This window comes from Gymnoscopelus braueri (assembly GCF_963280865.1).
Source record: "Gymnoscopelus braueri genome assembly, chromosome: 13".
Classification (NCBI taxonomy): Eukaryota; Metazoa; Chordata; class Actinopteri; order Myctophiformes; family Myctophidae; genus Gymnoscopelus; species Gymnoscopelus braueri.
In genome coordinates, this window is record NC_137615.1 from 14,131,119 (window position 1) to 14,146,726 (window position 15,608).

The 15,608-nt window shown below is 42.1% G+C and overlaps 1 protein-coding gene across 1 annotated transcript; it reads left to right on the forward strand.

The window, feature by feature from the left end:
• Positions 1-730: 730 nt before the first annotated feature.
• Positions 731-13,686, forward strand: rdm1 (RAD52 motif containing 1). Its single transcript, XM_080447882.1, has 7 exons — positions 731-1,077; positions 2,083-2,262; positions 4,550-4,681; positions 5,003-5,156; positions 5,602-5,700; positions 12,434-12,513; positions 13,219-13,686. Exons 1-7 carry the CDS (start codon positions 973-975, stop codon positions 13,291-13,293), a joined length of 825 nt encoding a protein of 274 aa, XP_080304008.1. The 5' UTR covers positions 731-972; the 3' UTR covers positions 13,294-13,686.
• Positions 13,687-15,608: the final 1,922 nt, after the last annotated feature.

Consider the following 15,608-nt stretch of genomic DNA (forward strand, 5'->3'; position numbering starts at 1 on the left):
ATCTGTGTACAAGTATCTCTTCATGTTGTTAATAGCTACTCATGTTCATGTTCTATCAACAAATAAAATAAATGGTATTATTACATGACTGTGTGTAACTCTAACTCACCTGTTCAACAGTTCAAGAGCAGCTGGTTCCACTCCAGAACACAAACCTTCAACAATGAACGAAAACGTGAATTTATTGATTAAAAGGCTGTTCGTGGAATAACGGGTGTTTTGATTGGCCGTGACAATTTGTGCTCCGCCCCGTTACAACCACCCTATAGAGCGTCGCAGTTCCCGCCCACTTCCGGTTTTTTTTGGTGCCGGAAGAAAAAACTCAATGCATTTTTCCATTGACATTTCCAAAAATATTCATATCTATTAATTTAAGCCTCGAATCAAGCCATCATGAGAGGACATGAATCATGACCATAGAACGTTTTTTTCTGTGATTTTTTTTTATTTTATATTTAATTATATGATATACTATATTTAATAAATACCCTTTGTTTTGCCGTTTAAAAAAAAAAAATCACAGAAAAAAACGTTCTATGGTCATGATTCATGTGCTCTCATGATGGCTTGATTCGAGGCTTAAATTAATAGATATGAATATTTTTGGAAATGTCAATGGAAAAATGCATTGAGTTTTTTCTTCCGGCACCAAAAAAAACCGGAAGTGGGCGGGAACTGCGACGCTCTATTGACTACAACAGTACAACGCTGTCAGCGCGGTAAAGCTTGTTTACGGAAGTAAAGACGCAGAGGAATGATTGTTGTTATATAGTTAGATAGATCCCACGTCTTTTAACAGCGCTTTAACATGCTTGTCTAAACATCTAGACCAGTGGAAAGTCCAAAAGTGAGAAGGAGGAAGAAGAAGTCGTTTTGTGTGTAAGGAGACATGTGTAAACACGAACTGTTACATTGTAGTACACAGAACAGAAAGGTGACGGCGGCGGTACTTGTTGAGTAAAAATACTAAAGATGGATCCGGAGGTGGACATTATCGAGTTCCAAGTTCCAGTGGAGAACAACAAAACTCTGTTCGTCTGGGAAATCCAGCCGTCCTTCACCGAGGCTTTCATCTATGTAAGTCACTCACATATCTTAACGACTTCTAGCCTTGGATCAAGACTATCATAGATGTAGTTTATCGAGTCTGACGTTTGCTTTCCTATGTATGCACGATAGTCTGGGCTAGCACCCACCAGTGCGTCCTGCACTTTCACCAGTAAAGCCCTTACTTCTCCATACATGAACAGATACATATATATAAGGTGCTTAGTCGGTTGCCCCAAATGTTAACTAGCGCTGCGGAGTCTTTGTGCAATGTATTAGTCCGTATTTTTCAATAAAGACGTGTTTTAATCCCGGCTGTGTCGGATTCTGTCGGAAGTTCCCTGTATTCATCAACGGGCGGTAGTGACGGGGCGCATCCGGTGAAATCCGGAATTACACTCAATGTAAACAGGAAATAAACGAGGGGCGGGGAATGGCGTTCGGCCACAGAAGGGATTAAAACACTTCTTTATTGAAAAATACGGACTAATACATTGCACAACGACCCCGCAGCGCTAGTTAACATCTGGAGCAACCGGGTAAGCACCTTCTTTATATATATATTGTTGTACATGTACGGAGAAGTACGGGCTTTACTGGTAGTGCAGGACGCACTGGGGGGTGGTTGCCAAGACGAAAGCAAAAGTCAGACTCGATAAAATACATATAATAGTCTTGATCCCAGGCTAAAAGACTTAATGAGTTTAGGTCTCTTTGTTGTAGTTAACTTTAACTTATAACTACCCTAGCACTAGAACCGCTGATATTATTGCACGGCCTTAGAACACGCAGCCGTCTATTTTCGTGGAGGGATTCATCTTGACTATGTGGGCAACTTAGGTGTTATGCCGAGGGGCTGAATTTGGCATAACAGCGCCCCCTACCCTACCTTCACTTAATGTGGCCTGCGGTTCAATATCCGAATAATATATATTCTTGATTTCAGGCAGCTTGCATTTTTTCATAGCATCATAATTTAATCCCAACCGTCATCATAATCATAATTGTGTAACTGTAATTCCCTGCATTATCCAGGAGAGGTTATGGTCGGTCTTTTCGTCCTTTGGTCCTCTGTACCTGCTCAAAGTGTGTCCCAATGCGGCGGTGGCCCATCCCGGCTTCTACGCCCTGGTCAAGTTCTACTCTGCTGTCCAAGCCTCCAAGGCACAGCGGTCCATTGATAAACGCACACTCTTCCAAAGCACCCCAGTAAAGGTAACGAATAGAAAGCTAATCATGTCGTTATTTTAGTGTGTGTGTGTGTGTGTTTGATTGATGTAGTTTATTTAGAAAGACATGAGAATAGTACATGACAGTACATAACAGTACATGGAAGTACAAATTCACAATACAAGGTCTACTAAACTGGAAACCCTCATTAAGCATTACGCTTGTTTAAGATGAGGACCCCATGCACACAAATCATGATGAAATATAAGAGGCAGGCAGATATACACACTACTATACAGAATGTCATACAATCAGCTTTCAGGTTACTGGTATGACGAGAGAAAAAAAATAATATATATATATACAAAAGAGGAAAATGAAAGAGGGGGGGGGGGGGGTAGGGAGGGGTAGGTTAAGACTTAGACAGGGGCCATTTTCGAATTGCAGCCTCCTGAAGGTGTATCTTTAGGGCAGTTTTGAAAGTGAGTAGGGTTTTACACTCCTTTACTCCTTTTGGTAGGGCATTCCACATTTTTGATGAATAGCATGAGAATGAGTTCATACCCTTAGTTGAGCCAAATCTGGGTTGAACATGATCAGTGGAGCTGCCTCTGGTGTTATGATCATGGACTTCATTAACATTTTTGAAGTATTTTGACAAATACAGGGGGATCCCAATGTTGTGGTGTATCTTGAAGACCAGGCCCATAGCAAGTTGCTGTACTCTGTCCTCAACCCTAAGCCATCCAATCCTAGCAAAATGAGCAGGGGTTAGATGGGTTCTGTGATTGAGGCCAAGAAGTAGCCTTACAAGTTTGTTTTGGGATGTTTGGAGTCTTGTTTTTAAGGCCTTGGAGGTGTTGTGATACCATGAAGTGCATGCATAATCATAATGACCTTGAATGAGGGCCCCTGCAAGAATCTTCAGAGTATTCTTACTGACTAGGCGATCAATCCTCCACAAATAGCGTGTTGTTCGGTTGACATTTTTGATCACTTTTTCGGCGTTTTTGTTACCGGAGAGGTTTGCCTCCAAGATGGAGCCCAGGTAGGTAATTTCATCCTTTCTTTTGATGACATTATCACCCACTTTGATCGTGAAACTCTCTGCCTTGCTAAGGTTAGGACTGGACCCAAAGAGGATGGATTCAGTTTTACCCAGGTGTAATGAAAGTTTGTTGTCAGAGAGCCAGATGCAGATCTTGTTGAGTTCGGAGCTGAGAGTTTTCTCAACCTGCAGCCTGTCCCTGTCCGAGACTAGCAGGGCCGAGTCATCTGCGAACAGGAACAGCTTGCAGTCGCAGGCCGACTCGGCCGCAGGCCGAGGTGTGTGTGTATATGTAGCAGTAGTGTGTCAGAGTCAGAGCCTCTACCTGATGACCAAAAGCTTAATATCTCCCCCGGCCTGGGGAGAATTCCCCTTTAGGCTAGTGGTTAGATGTTGGCTTTCAACGCGGTAGACCTGGGTTTGATATAAATAACTATATATATGTATATATATATATATATACTGTCGTGGAATTCTGGATCAATCAGCAATCGATGAGGCACATAGGAGTCGAGACAATATTCTAGGTGGTGGTGGTTATGCTTTATGTACATGATATCATGGTCAGAAGTACATTAACACTCATGTCAGTGGTATGGCAGTTCTGCCTCGAGCACAGGGCAGAGATCATAGTTATACTGTAGCTGCTTCAAGGACAAACTCAACCGGTTTTCTGCTTTCACTCTTATTTTTGGTCTTTTTATTTTTGTATGGTTCCTTTGTTTTTTTCATTTTATATCCTTGAATTGCCTTTATATTTCCTGTGTGTGTATGTATTTGTATTGTCAAGCACTTTGTAAGCCTGTTTTTGTAAAGTGCTATAAAAATAAAGTTTATTATATTATTATAACCATAACAAGTTAGGTTGTACCAAAACAATAACTATTAGGCCTAGTGGAGACATTTAGGCTCTTACAAGCTGTCAAATATTATAATGTATTGTAGAAGTATTATAAGTGATGGTATAATATAAAGGTTAGATATAAGCAGCCATATAACTTCTTCCTCAATACAAACACCTGTGCATGTCACATCTGTCATTCATTCAGTCCTAGCATCTCAACTACGGCTCCAGAGTGCAACTATTTAGTTGCATTTTGCTAAACTATTTCCAGATAAGTTTCCAGCAGGGAGTGCCAGTGCCCCTAGTGGGAGAGGTTACTGATTCTAAGCCACTAGCTCTTGACACAGAGAAAATCCCATTGTCATGTCCTCCTCACAATAGAACGATAGGATTCCCCTTTGAAGTCATATAACAGTCTTATAACAATGTGTATATTTCAGGTCCGGCTGAGCACCAAGCGACACCCCACCTATTCAAACCCTCACAACATCAAGCCACTGAGTCATGCACGCTGCCAGGAACTAGCCAATCACTGCCTGGGGTTCAACGGCTGGTGCACCCGCATCCTGACTGTAAGCACGTCTTTGCCGATGCTCATCGTTGCTGTTGAGCATAAACCTTGTCTCTCCATAATTATATCTCTCTTTCTATCTATCTATCTTATCTATCTATCTATCTAATAAGCTATAGATACATTTTACATTTGCATCTGCAGACACGTTTCCTTCCACTTTTCAATCAAGAGAGTGGTTCATTCACCCTAATATTTAGTTAGTTAGACAGTAGCGAGGGAGAGGAGGAAAGACTAATAAATCCAATGTCATTGTATTGAAGAGATGATGTTAAAAGCCAACATGTTATGACTTCTCGATTTCACATTTCTCGTCCTCAAGCTGAAGGAGCTGTCGGGTGATTCAGAGGATGATCAGAGCAGAAGCCAGGAGGAGAAGACCCTTCGCTACGGCTGTCTGGTGGAAGTGTCCTTCCCTCAACATGGAGCAACAAGCCGAGGAGTCGCTGTGGTGGAGGAGACCTATAACAACACTGGTAGGCGGCAGAGAGGAGAGGATGAGACCATAGTAAATAAATACGGGAGAGGAAATGTTTTGTAATACTTAGATCATTTAGGGGTTAGAGGTTAGGAGGATGGGGAGGGATGGGTTGCAAATGAGGACTAATTGATTAGAGCCCGACCAATATAACAATTTGGCAGATATATCGGCTATTACTTATTACTTTTTGATCTGCATAGGGTAATGTAATAAACTGACTGGAAGCAAGTCACTTTCCAGTTTGCAGACTTACTTATTTATTTTTACCTGCCTTTGAGCAGTTTGTCCTGACCATGGGAATTTCTAGTGGATGGGCCCTTTTTCTTTTATCATTAATTTGCTAAAAAAAACGAATGTTTACGAATGACAGTGATGATATAGTAGGACTGGAAGCAAGACTACAGAAGTTTGACTGATTTGTGTGATCTCTGTCTGTCTAGGTCCTGAGATAAGTGGCCAGAAGCGTTGTAAGCTCCAGAGATGGGTGAGAGATAAGGCCGTTGTCCAGGCTTTCAGCACTGTGCTAGTGATCATGCTAGGTACTGATACCACCATGACAGCACTGTACAACTACTACCAACTACTGCCACCCACAAACGATTTTGCAACATTTATGCTAAATGGAAATGTCATGTGTGATGACACTTTATACGGCCGATAACGCACAGTGTGTGGTCGCATGACCTTAGCGTACCGTACAGTCACACATAGCGACTGAAGGCAAGTGGCCAACGTGTGCCAAGGCGTCAGACCGTCGTGCTAACACGCAGCAAGTGGCAGCTGTACCCCTTTCCTCATATAAAATGGAAGTGTGCCGGGTATGTTCGAGCATTTGTGACTGTGCCCGTAACCCATTAAGACCGGGAACGCATCCGTGTCATTTTAGATTTCTTTGGCTATTTTTGAAAAACAAGTCGTGAAAATGTGTGAAAATCTTTATATACATTTTTAACTCAAATCTTTGCTTCTGGGGGTCCCTGGAACTAAATATTTTCAGATGGGGGGTCCACGGCCAAATTTTGAGGATCCTTGACATGAACAAGTTAGAAAACCACTGATGTAATAGCAACATACGTAAAGGATTTAGAAGACATTTGTAGAATCCCCCAGAAGCAAAGATTTGAGTTAAAAAATGTCGCTTTAAAAAAAATATATATATATGTACATTCAAAGATTTGCACACATTTTCACAACTTTTTACTGTAGGTTTGATGGGCAATGTTTTCAGGTAGTCTGCAGATTCTATCTGTTCATTCTCCACATTATCTACTTCCGAGTTTAGGTTATTTGGAATCGCAGTGAACGGCAAACCTGTCCAATGTAGTTGGAACAATGCTTTGTACAAACTAGTTTGTTTGAAGCCGGTGACTAGTTAGGTGGTTACCGCTATTATCTCAGTAATGAGGCGCAGTTTACGGAGCTAGTTCAGGCCAGGCAACTCAAGGGATTGGGCTAACCGATCAGGTGACTAAGTCACATGCACTCTTCTCCTGGTCGGTGAGTTATAAGTAATGCTCTGCCTACCTGTTCAGTCTGGTTGCGCTCTTCTGCTGCTCTGACGTGCGACGCTGCTGCTGCTGCTGCTCTGCTGCCGAGATCCTGCCGGATCTGCTGCCCTTGCTTGCTACGTATGCTGCTGACCATGAATAGTCTCATATTGTTCCTTGGTTGATGGCTATTGGCGTGCTGCCATTGTCCATGCTGCGCTAATCATAGCTACTCAGCTGCGTGCTACTGGTTCTAAACGTGGTATTACTTTCTTTACTTAAGTTAAAAATCGCTTGCTAAACGCTCAGCTCAAAAGCAGTAGCGTTCGTCATTGATCGATCTCAGTATGGTCAACTAGAGAGTGTAGAAATAGAGTAACGACACGCTTGATCCCGCCGCAAACGGGCTCCTTGGGTATAGTTCCAAACATTGGGACTGCATGCCTCATTGAGATGGAGCACTTCCGCATTCCATTCTTACAATGGGAGTCGACGCTAGTGTCAGAACTCTCTTTATGGCACTGGGTTAACGGTAGTTCACCAACAGTGTTGCTTAAGTTTCTGTTTCCTTATCGTAGCAACGATGGGCTTGGGGTTCTGTTATGGTCCCCGTTTAGCGTGTATTTGTTCAAAGTAGTTCACTTTATCTCAAGATTGGGTTTCTAGACCTAGTTGCTTGCTTCTCTCTCAAAAGATGACATCACCGATCTATCGTTCACAGAGGAACGGATGCGCGCGATATGGCTGGTAAGTGCTACTGCATGGTAGATAGAGAGAGAGAGAGAGAGGGCATGGCGTCACTTTGTGAGTCGCTTTGCTTGTTCTGGCTCTAATGTTCAGATTAATATCTTTATGTAGGCTACTGGTTAAAACACGGATATGCTCAGTTGGCTGCATCTTGCTTAATTTATAGTTATTGTATTCATGGATAGTTCAGTGGCTTTAGACGGTACTCTTATTCTGAAGAGCTCGTCCACCGGATGTTTGAGGCTTATAGTTGATGACCGAACACTTCTCTACCCATGCGAGGAGAGAGGGGAAGCTAACTTGTGAGTAGTGTTCAAGAAGTAGTTGCACTGCAGTTTAAATGTTAAATGCTGCTAGAATTCATTGAAATTAGTTATCTCTCGTGTAGCTGTCTGGCATCTATTTGCAGAGTAGGAAAACTCACTGTTCATGTTGATGCTAAAGTTGCAGCACTAAATTGCTGCCATCATCTCAATGTTCATGTTAGTGCTGAAGTTGCTGTACTAAATTGTACTAGATTGCTGCCATCAACACGATGGTCTCCATTATGCTAAAGCTCCTCACTGCATGCTGCTACTGTTCAGATTATGCTAGTCGTTCTTCAACTGCTACTAACTGACTGCTGATCATGATTAGGCTAAAACTGCTGACATTGTTTCTGCAGTCAATGCATGCTACTCATACTAGTGCCATCATGCTAATTATATTGACTGCATTCCTAGGCTACTGCATTAATGCTACTCATTCTGCAATTGCTGGCAAAATGTCTGCTAATCATGATTATGCTAATGATGTGGACTACATTGCTACCACTGCTTATATCGACTAATGCTGCTAGTACTAAAAAATTGCTGCAAACGTGCCGATCATGAACATGCTAAGTTACTACTAGTGCTATGGCCACTACCTCATTAATACTGCATTCATCTACCTCACATTTAGCAATTGAAAGCAATATCACGCAAAGTCATTTATCAGCATTTATTGATATTCTGCTTTGTGCTTCTTTTCCATGTCCGGCTTAATGCATGGTGATGGGATGGCTAATGCCGACGGGGATGAGTGCTGTTCACCTTGGATACTGGGGAAGTCAGGTTTGCAGGCCTCTTCAACAGCGACAGTGTCAGTGTCAAATCATGTAGCATTTCAATTGCTCTAATATGTGGTGGAGGTAAAGTAGGCCGTTTCATATTACGATGAAATAATCAAATGAACTTGCAGTGCAGATTAGACGTTATTGGTTGCATTTCTACCGTTATGCTCTTGTATTGCTAAATTACACTTGTTAAGGATCAGGATGAGCTAAAGGGATTCTCATTTTGCTGCATACACTTGGATAAGAGATGGTAGAGACGTTGTAGCACAGGCTAACACAGTACGTTGCTTCTTGTAGAAGCTTTAGATTGTCGTAGCACAGCATGTTTGCTTATGTGGAAGCTTTAGATTGTTGTAGCACAGGCTAGCTCAGCATGTTTGCTTCTATGTGGAAGATTAGATTGTCGTAGCACAGGCTAGCACAGCATGTTTTGCCTATGTGGAGGCGAATTGTTTAGCACGTGTTGCTTCTTATGTGGACAGCTCTGGATTGTTTGTAGCATAGGCTAGCACAGCATGTTTTGCTTCCCACGTGGGAGCTCGGATTGTTCGTAGCACAAGCTAATTCAGTTGTTTTGCTTCTTATGTGGAAGCTTGGATGGTCGGTAGCACAAGCTAAACACAGCATGTTTTACTTCCCATGCGTAAAGCTATCAAATTGATTGTAGCACAAGCTAACTCAGCATGGCTTGCTTATGGGGATAGCTCTGGATTGTGGTAGCACAAGCTATCATGGCATGCTTGCTTCCATGTGGAAGGTATATGGTACAGTATATAGAAAAGTTGGTTGCCAAGTGATGTTGTGATGTTATGAGCAACAAGCTTACAGAAGTAAAGTTATTGCAACAGGATAGATGGTGGGGCTTTAGTAGAGTCAAGATATCAGTCATTTGTCAATGTTGGCTGGTGCGCACCAATCCGCGAAATATCTCGCAGGTCGGATAAAGAGGGACTCCGATCCTGGCTGCTCTGTTATCAATAGTTACACTATGTTGATGGGCTCTTTGCTTTCTCATGCTTATCAAAAGCTGGGTGACTGGAAGTCTTTGTCCCCGTATAAAAGGCGCTGCTTTATCCGCCAGATTGAGATGCTCACGGCATATTTGGCACCACATCACGGTGTGTTCATCACTGGTGACGAGTGTTGCAGCGCAACCAGCAGCTTGCGGTGTGCAACTGACTGGGTCAGGATTTGAGGCCACACTCGCGCATTGGCGTGCAGCATGCGTCCCCACACATCCACAGTGAAGCACGCACTTTTCACTGCGGATGTGTGAGTGGCTTCAGGAAGTAAATTCCTGTCCCAGCGGTCTATAACGGCGTCATCTCGTCCAGGGTGGCTTACCATGGTAATTGCAAGAATAATTCTGCTTCTGGTTCTAGATTCCAGGTACCTACGCTCTTGGCGGCTCTGTGAGCTCTCAAGGCAGCGTGAGAGAACTGCTCGAGATGTGGGCTTCTCAGTGTTCTCAGCACTATGCTGCATCATCTACTGTGCGGGCCAGCACAAGGCTCTCAAGGCAGCGTTGAGAGAGCTGCTTGAGATGTGGGCTTCTCAATGTCTTCTCGGCACCTATGCTGCATCATCTACTGAGCTGCCTAGCCTCGCTGCTAAACTCTGCTAAATCAATTCTGCCAACCTCTAGCGTCTGGCTCTGTTGGGCCGATTCAGACTTGCAACAGATGGCATTTCGTGCTAAATCTATTAGGCTATGGATGGAGAGGGATATCGGCGCTAGTTAATATTATTCACATGTCTAATAATCTGCGTCAAGCTCTGCAAGCTATAATTTAAGCTTGTATACCATATTCTTCTGCATCAACTGCTATGATGCTAATTGCTAACATGCTGCCACATGGCGCTTAACCCATTTAGACCAAGGCCGATTTAAAATCGCCTTCTAAATCTGACTAAGTTCTGGGAACTTCAAATAGTTATTAAAAAATATATATATATAAAATGCATGTTGCTATACGGTAAATGGCAACATGAACCCAAAAATTGGTTAAATTGGTCATAGGATGGCCGGGCTAATCCAGAATTGCAATAACATTGTGTTTGTCTCTCCATCTGTAGGCCTAAACTTGAACTGGTTCACTGCAAAGCTGCGAGAGATCTGCTCAGCTGCGGGCTTTCTCCATCCTCCGTATTGGTGTAGCTACACCTGCAGCGCGGCTTGTCTTCTGCTTCTCTAAATCTATGGGGCGATGGTCCTCAGGAGCTTACGTAGATATTGGTTAATAAGGATGACATTCTGCAGGCAAAAAGCTCATGAGTATGAGTGCTCTCAATGTTCTATCGCTAATTCAATAAATGCTGCTTGAGCATTATTGACGCTTTAATTACAACTCGGGTGGATTGCTGGGGATTTAGTTTAGTGGTGATGTCATGGTGCTAAAAATGTTGGTTTATTTATAGCGCTAAAAAATGTTGGGCTTTCCTTGGTAGCGCAAAATAATGTTGGGCTTTCTATGGCAGCGTTAAAAAATGTTGGGTTTCTATGGCAGCGTTAAAAAAAAAATGTTGGGTTTCTATGGCAGCGTTAAAAAATGTTGGGTTTCTATGGCAGCGTTAAAAAAATGTTGGGTTTTCTATGGCAGCGTTAAAAAATGTTGGGTTTTCTATGGTAGCGCTAAAAAATGTTGGGTTTTCTATGACTATGCAGTCAGGCTAATATATTATATATATAGTACTGATTCAGATGTTAAGTAAAGATAGCACGTCTTTACACACATAGTCAGTACACTTTATTTATTATGGATGATAAACAATAGTTATCATTCATCATAGGATGACTCATTATATATATATGTGTATATATATATATATATATAGCAGATTTCTTTGAAAAAGAAATAAATATAGAATGTCCTCTTCGAATCCGAGTTGGTGCGGCACAGCGTGGACGCCATATTAGGATACCGTCTAGGACTCCTGAATTCAGGGATCAGCGGGTACCTGGATTCATCAGGCTCGCTGAACACATGGATGCATGCTGCATTCGTTTAGTTAAATTTAAAAATTTATGATGAGGAACTCAGTCATTATATCATGTTAAATTATGGAGCTCCACCATTCTCACAGATGGTTGGTCCGGCGTCAGGCCCTGTGCTCTCAAGCCGTTTTGGGGGTTCTTGCTGTTTTGGGGGTTTAATTCATTCCCTGTAAATGCTAATTGGCATGTAACATTCATTAAAATGTTATCCTTACAGGGAATGAATGGATTCAGAGGCCTGACGCCAAACTATGCTTCCTCTTGTTCTATACCATGCTCAAGCTTGCTAAATATATATTGCTAATAAATATATATTCTAATCCAATCTAAGAGTTGTCTGACTGAAATGAGGCGCAGTTTACGGAGCTAGTTCAGGCCAGGCAACTCAAGGGATTGGGCTAACCGATCAGGTGACTAAGTCACATGCACTCTTCTCCTGGTCGGTGAGTTATAAGTAATGCTCTGCCTACCTGTTCAGTCTGGTTGCGCTCTTCTGCTGCTCTGACGTGCGACGCTGCTGCTGCTGCTGCTCTGCTGCCGAGATCCTGCCGGATCTGCTGCCCTTGCTTGCTACGTATGCTGCTGACCATGAATAGTCTCATCCCACCGCCTCCCCGGCATCCACCTGTAGGCTCTGTTTCTAGATCCCCTTGGGGGTTTAATTCATTCCCTGTAAATGCTAATTGGCATGTAACATTCATTAAAATGTTATCCTTACAGGGAATGAATGGATTCAGAGGCCTGACGCCAAACTATGCTTCCTCTTGTTCTATACCATGCTCAAGCTTGCTAAATATATATTGCTAATAAATATATATTCTAATCCAATCTAAGAGTTGTCTGACTGAACTGTACTTATAGTCACTGTAGTGTAGCCAATATTGTGTATCAGTTAACAATTCTCTGTGTCATAAGTCGTGTCACTCTGTTTTCCCCTCTGTTGCTAGGTAATGGTAAGGTGCTGATTGAGGTGAGAGAGGACAGGGACCAGCTCCAACCTGAAGATAACCCAGAGGGGGAAATCCAGGTCTCTCTCTCTCTCTCTTTCATACATATTTCTGAATTTACATTTTGGGTCATTAAAACCACTTAAACCCTAAATAGTTTGTTGACCGTAGTCCCTCAGGGCTCTATACCAGGCCCCTTCCTTTTTTGTCCTTTACGTCAAATCTCTTCACCAAATATAGCGGATCTACAAGCTCACAACGCGCCGGCCTCGGAACACAGCGTGTTGTGACCTTGTAGATTTTTGCTAAACGTTTGTGTGGTTAAATAGATTGATAGAACCTCAACGGGGAACAAAGAGTGTGCTGTTCCCAAACATTTGAGGCCGCGACCCCCCCAAAATAATCATATTTGGACTGGGGACCCCCCACCCTGACAAGAACTTGCAATTGTAGGCATTACATTTAGTTTGACTCGGTTCAGATAAATATTGTGAAAATAGTTTCACAATGTTTGCCAATGTGCCAATGTTTGCCTCTTTCTTACTTAATATTGGCCATTAAAAAAGTCTTAAGAGTCATTAAATTATAACTTTAGAAATGTGCAGATACCCTGCATCTACTTATACTGTATGTTCGTTTGTTTACTGTTGAGTGAGAAAACTATGTTGCAGCACATTAAGCTAATCTATCTGGGGACCCCCTCAAAATTATTTGGGGACCCTCCCGACCCCCAGTTTGGGAACCACTGCTGTATTGAATGATAAAGGTCGCTCTCTCTCTCACAGGTGAATGAAGTCTCCTGGAGTGATTTGAACCCACAGCAGGAAGAAGAAGAAGATTGGGAACTGACAGTGTCCTGAAGACAGAGAGATGAGACGGGACAGTTTTTATTTTGTCTTTATTTATTTTCAGCAGTCTGACACGGGAGCCCTCATAAAGTTTACAAAAGAACCATTGCACTCTGTTACTGCATCTGTTGCCTACCTTTTCGTAAAACTGCCTTTGAAAATCGGGAATTGTCGTTGAATTCCAATTTAATGGCCCCTTGCTTGTTATTTTTGTCAGGATTGCTTTTGATCACATGTCAATCTATTGTTTTATTAGGACTAATTCAACAATGTTCATTAGTTTTGGCACAAACACATTTTATCAATTTTATATTTGGTGGATGTTAGGTTACTGTATTGTTTTATTTGCATTTTCTGTATTGCACGTTAGCAACAATGGTCTTCTGAAAAAATAAAAACCATGCTTTACACACAGTACAGTATTAGTTCAGACTCTTGTTTTTCTGAGGTCGCTTGTAAATATTGGTGGTTGTGTTTTTTTGGGCTTGTTTCCAAATTGTAGTTGCTTATTTAGTCTTGCTTCCTAATGTTGTTTAACCCATGGTTATCAAACATTTTCATGTCAAGCAAGGACCCCCAAATCAATATGTATTTGTCCATGGACCCCCCCCCCCCCCCCATCTAAAAAAAAGATTTTGTGCTAGGGTTTAAAGCCCCCAAAACTTCAGTCATACCTTCAAGTCATCATCACACACTGCCCCCCGCTGGCCATCAAGACACACTTCCACTAGGCCAGAGAGCACCGGTCATGTCCATGCAACTTAGGGTAAATTGGCAACTGGACAATCAGAATCATTTTATTTACCAGCAAGATCAAATATATATGAACTGGTTTTGGAATTGTTGCAAGGACTTATCAATAACGTAGAGTTTAACAGTACATGATGACACATGCAACAATAACAAACTGTGCTCAAGACAAGAACAGGTGTGTGTGTGTGTGTGTGTGTGTGTGTGTGTGTGTGTGTGTGTGTGTGTGTGTGTGTGTGTGTGTGTGTGTGTGTGTGTGTGTGTGTGTGTGTGTGTGTGTGTGTGTGTGTGTGTGTGTGTGTGTGTGTGTGTGTGTGTGTGTGTGTGTGAACTAGGAAATTGCAACATTTTGCAACCAAAGAATATTGGAATTAATGCAATGTTGATGTCCTCACAGGGTTATTTACTTCTGTACCTAACCCTCAAATGAGTCCTGTTCTCCCATCAGAATCAAATCCCAAATGTTTTCCCTCTCCTAACCTAAATAGCCATAAAGACGGGGAGGGGATTACTCCTCCTTAGCCTTTGTGTTTCAAAAAGTGACCATTCCAAAGTTGCAGGCAAGTGGTCATGGCACCATGGTTCTGACCGGTGTCCTATTAGTGGTGTTCACTGAATTGAAACACAGTAGAATGTTGCTCTAAATTCCCATGAATAGAAAATAAAGCACAGGCTTGCTGCTGTGCTCGGGTGTTAGGCCTATGCATTGTCTAGGATGTACTAGGCCAGCGGTGTCAAACTTGTGATCATTTGCGGCCAGCGGAGAGATCACTAGGCAGATACTAACTACTTGGTACTATGGTGTTTACTAGAGATGTACTGTGCATGCTTGCTAGGTCATCCATGTTATTAAAGATAGCTTTCTTACTTTGCCATGAAAGACAAACGCCCAAGTTTCAAGCCCAATAAAGATCTACCACCTCCTTAGTTTGTCCATCACCATCCTCCTTCTCCTAATCCTCCACCTCACTCTGTTGTCCTCCACCACTTCCACCTCATTCTGCTCCCCCATCACCACCTCATTTCACCAGGGATAGTCCCATTGAGACTTGGCCATGACATGGCTTGGTGATCAGTCACATGCACACTTTCCGATTGGGGTGGGCTTTGTGCCTACCTCTATATAGTTGTTTAAACTACAGGTGAAAATATTTTCTAGATGTTTCTTTTGTTAGATTTGCCACTGGGACGAAAGTGTTCATCTATTTGCCTATTTGCACATGCTGTCAATCACTGTACACATACTATGAAAGCTCGGTTCTTAAGTCTGACGTCATTTTGTAGTCCGACGTCACGTCCGGGTCCAAAAGGCACCAGCGCCGTCCACTCTTCATTGTAAACAAACATGTTGGAACCCATAAATCTTTTTACAATAACCTCCTTTTTCAGAAATGAACCATTGAGGGTTAATAAGAGTCTTAATGCTAATATCATAGACATTAAAAAGTAGGCTAATATATATATTTATATTTGTATTTTTAACATTACAATATATATTTTTTATATTTATATATATATATATATATATATATATATATATTTATATATAGATGTAAATTAAAAAAAACGATTTCCTC

Bases quoted from the DNA above. Each gene is read 5' to 3' on its own strand.
- rdm1 (XM_080447882.1), top strand. From the start codon at position 973: ATGGATCCGGAGGTGGACATTATCGAGTTCCAAGTTCCAGTGGAGAAC. The intron at 5,157-5,601 runs GTAGGCGGCAGA...CTGTCTGTCTAG, and splicing joins GGAGACCTATAACAACACTG to GTCCTGAGATAAGTGGCCAG. The intron at 5,701-12,433 runs GTACTGATACCA...CTCTGTTGCTAG, and splicing joins TGTGCTAGTGATCATGCTAG to GTAATGGTAAGGTGCTGATT.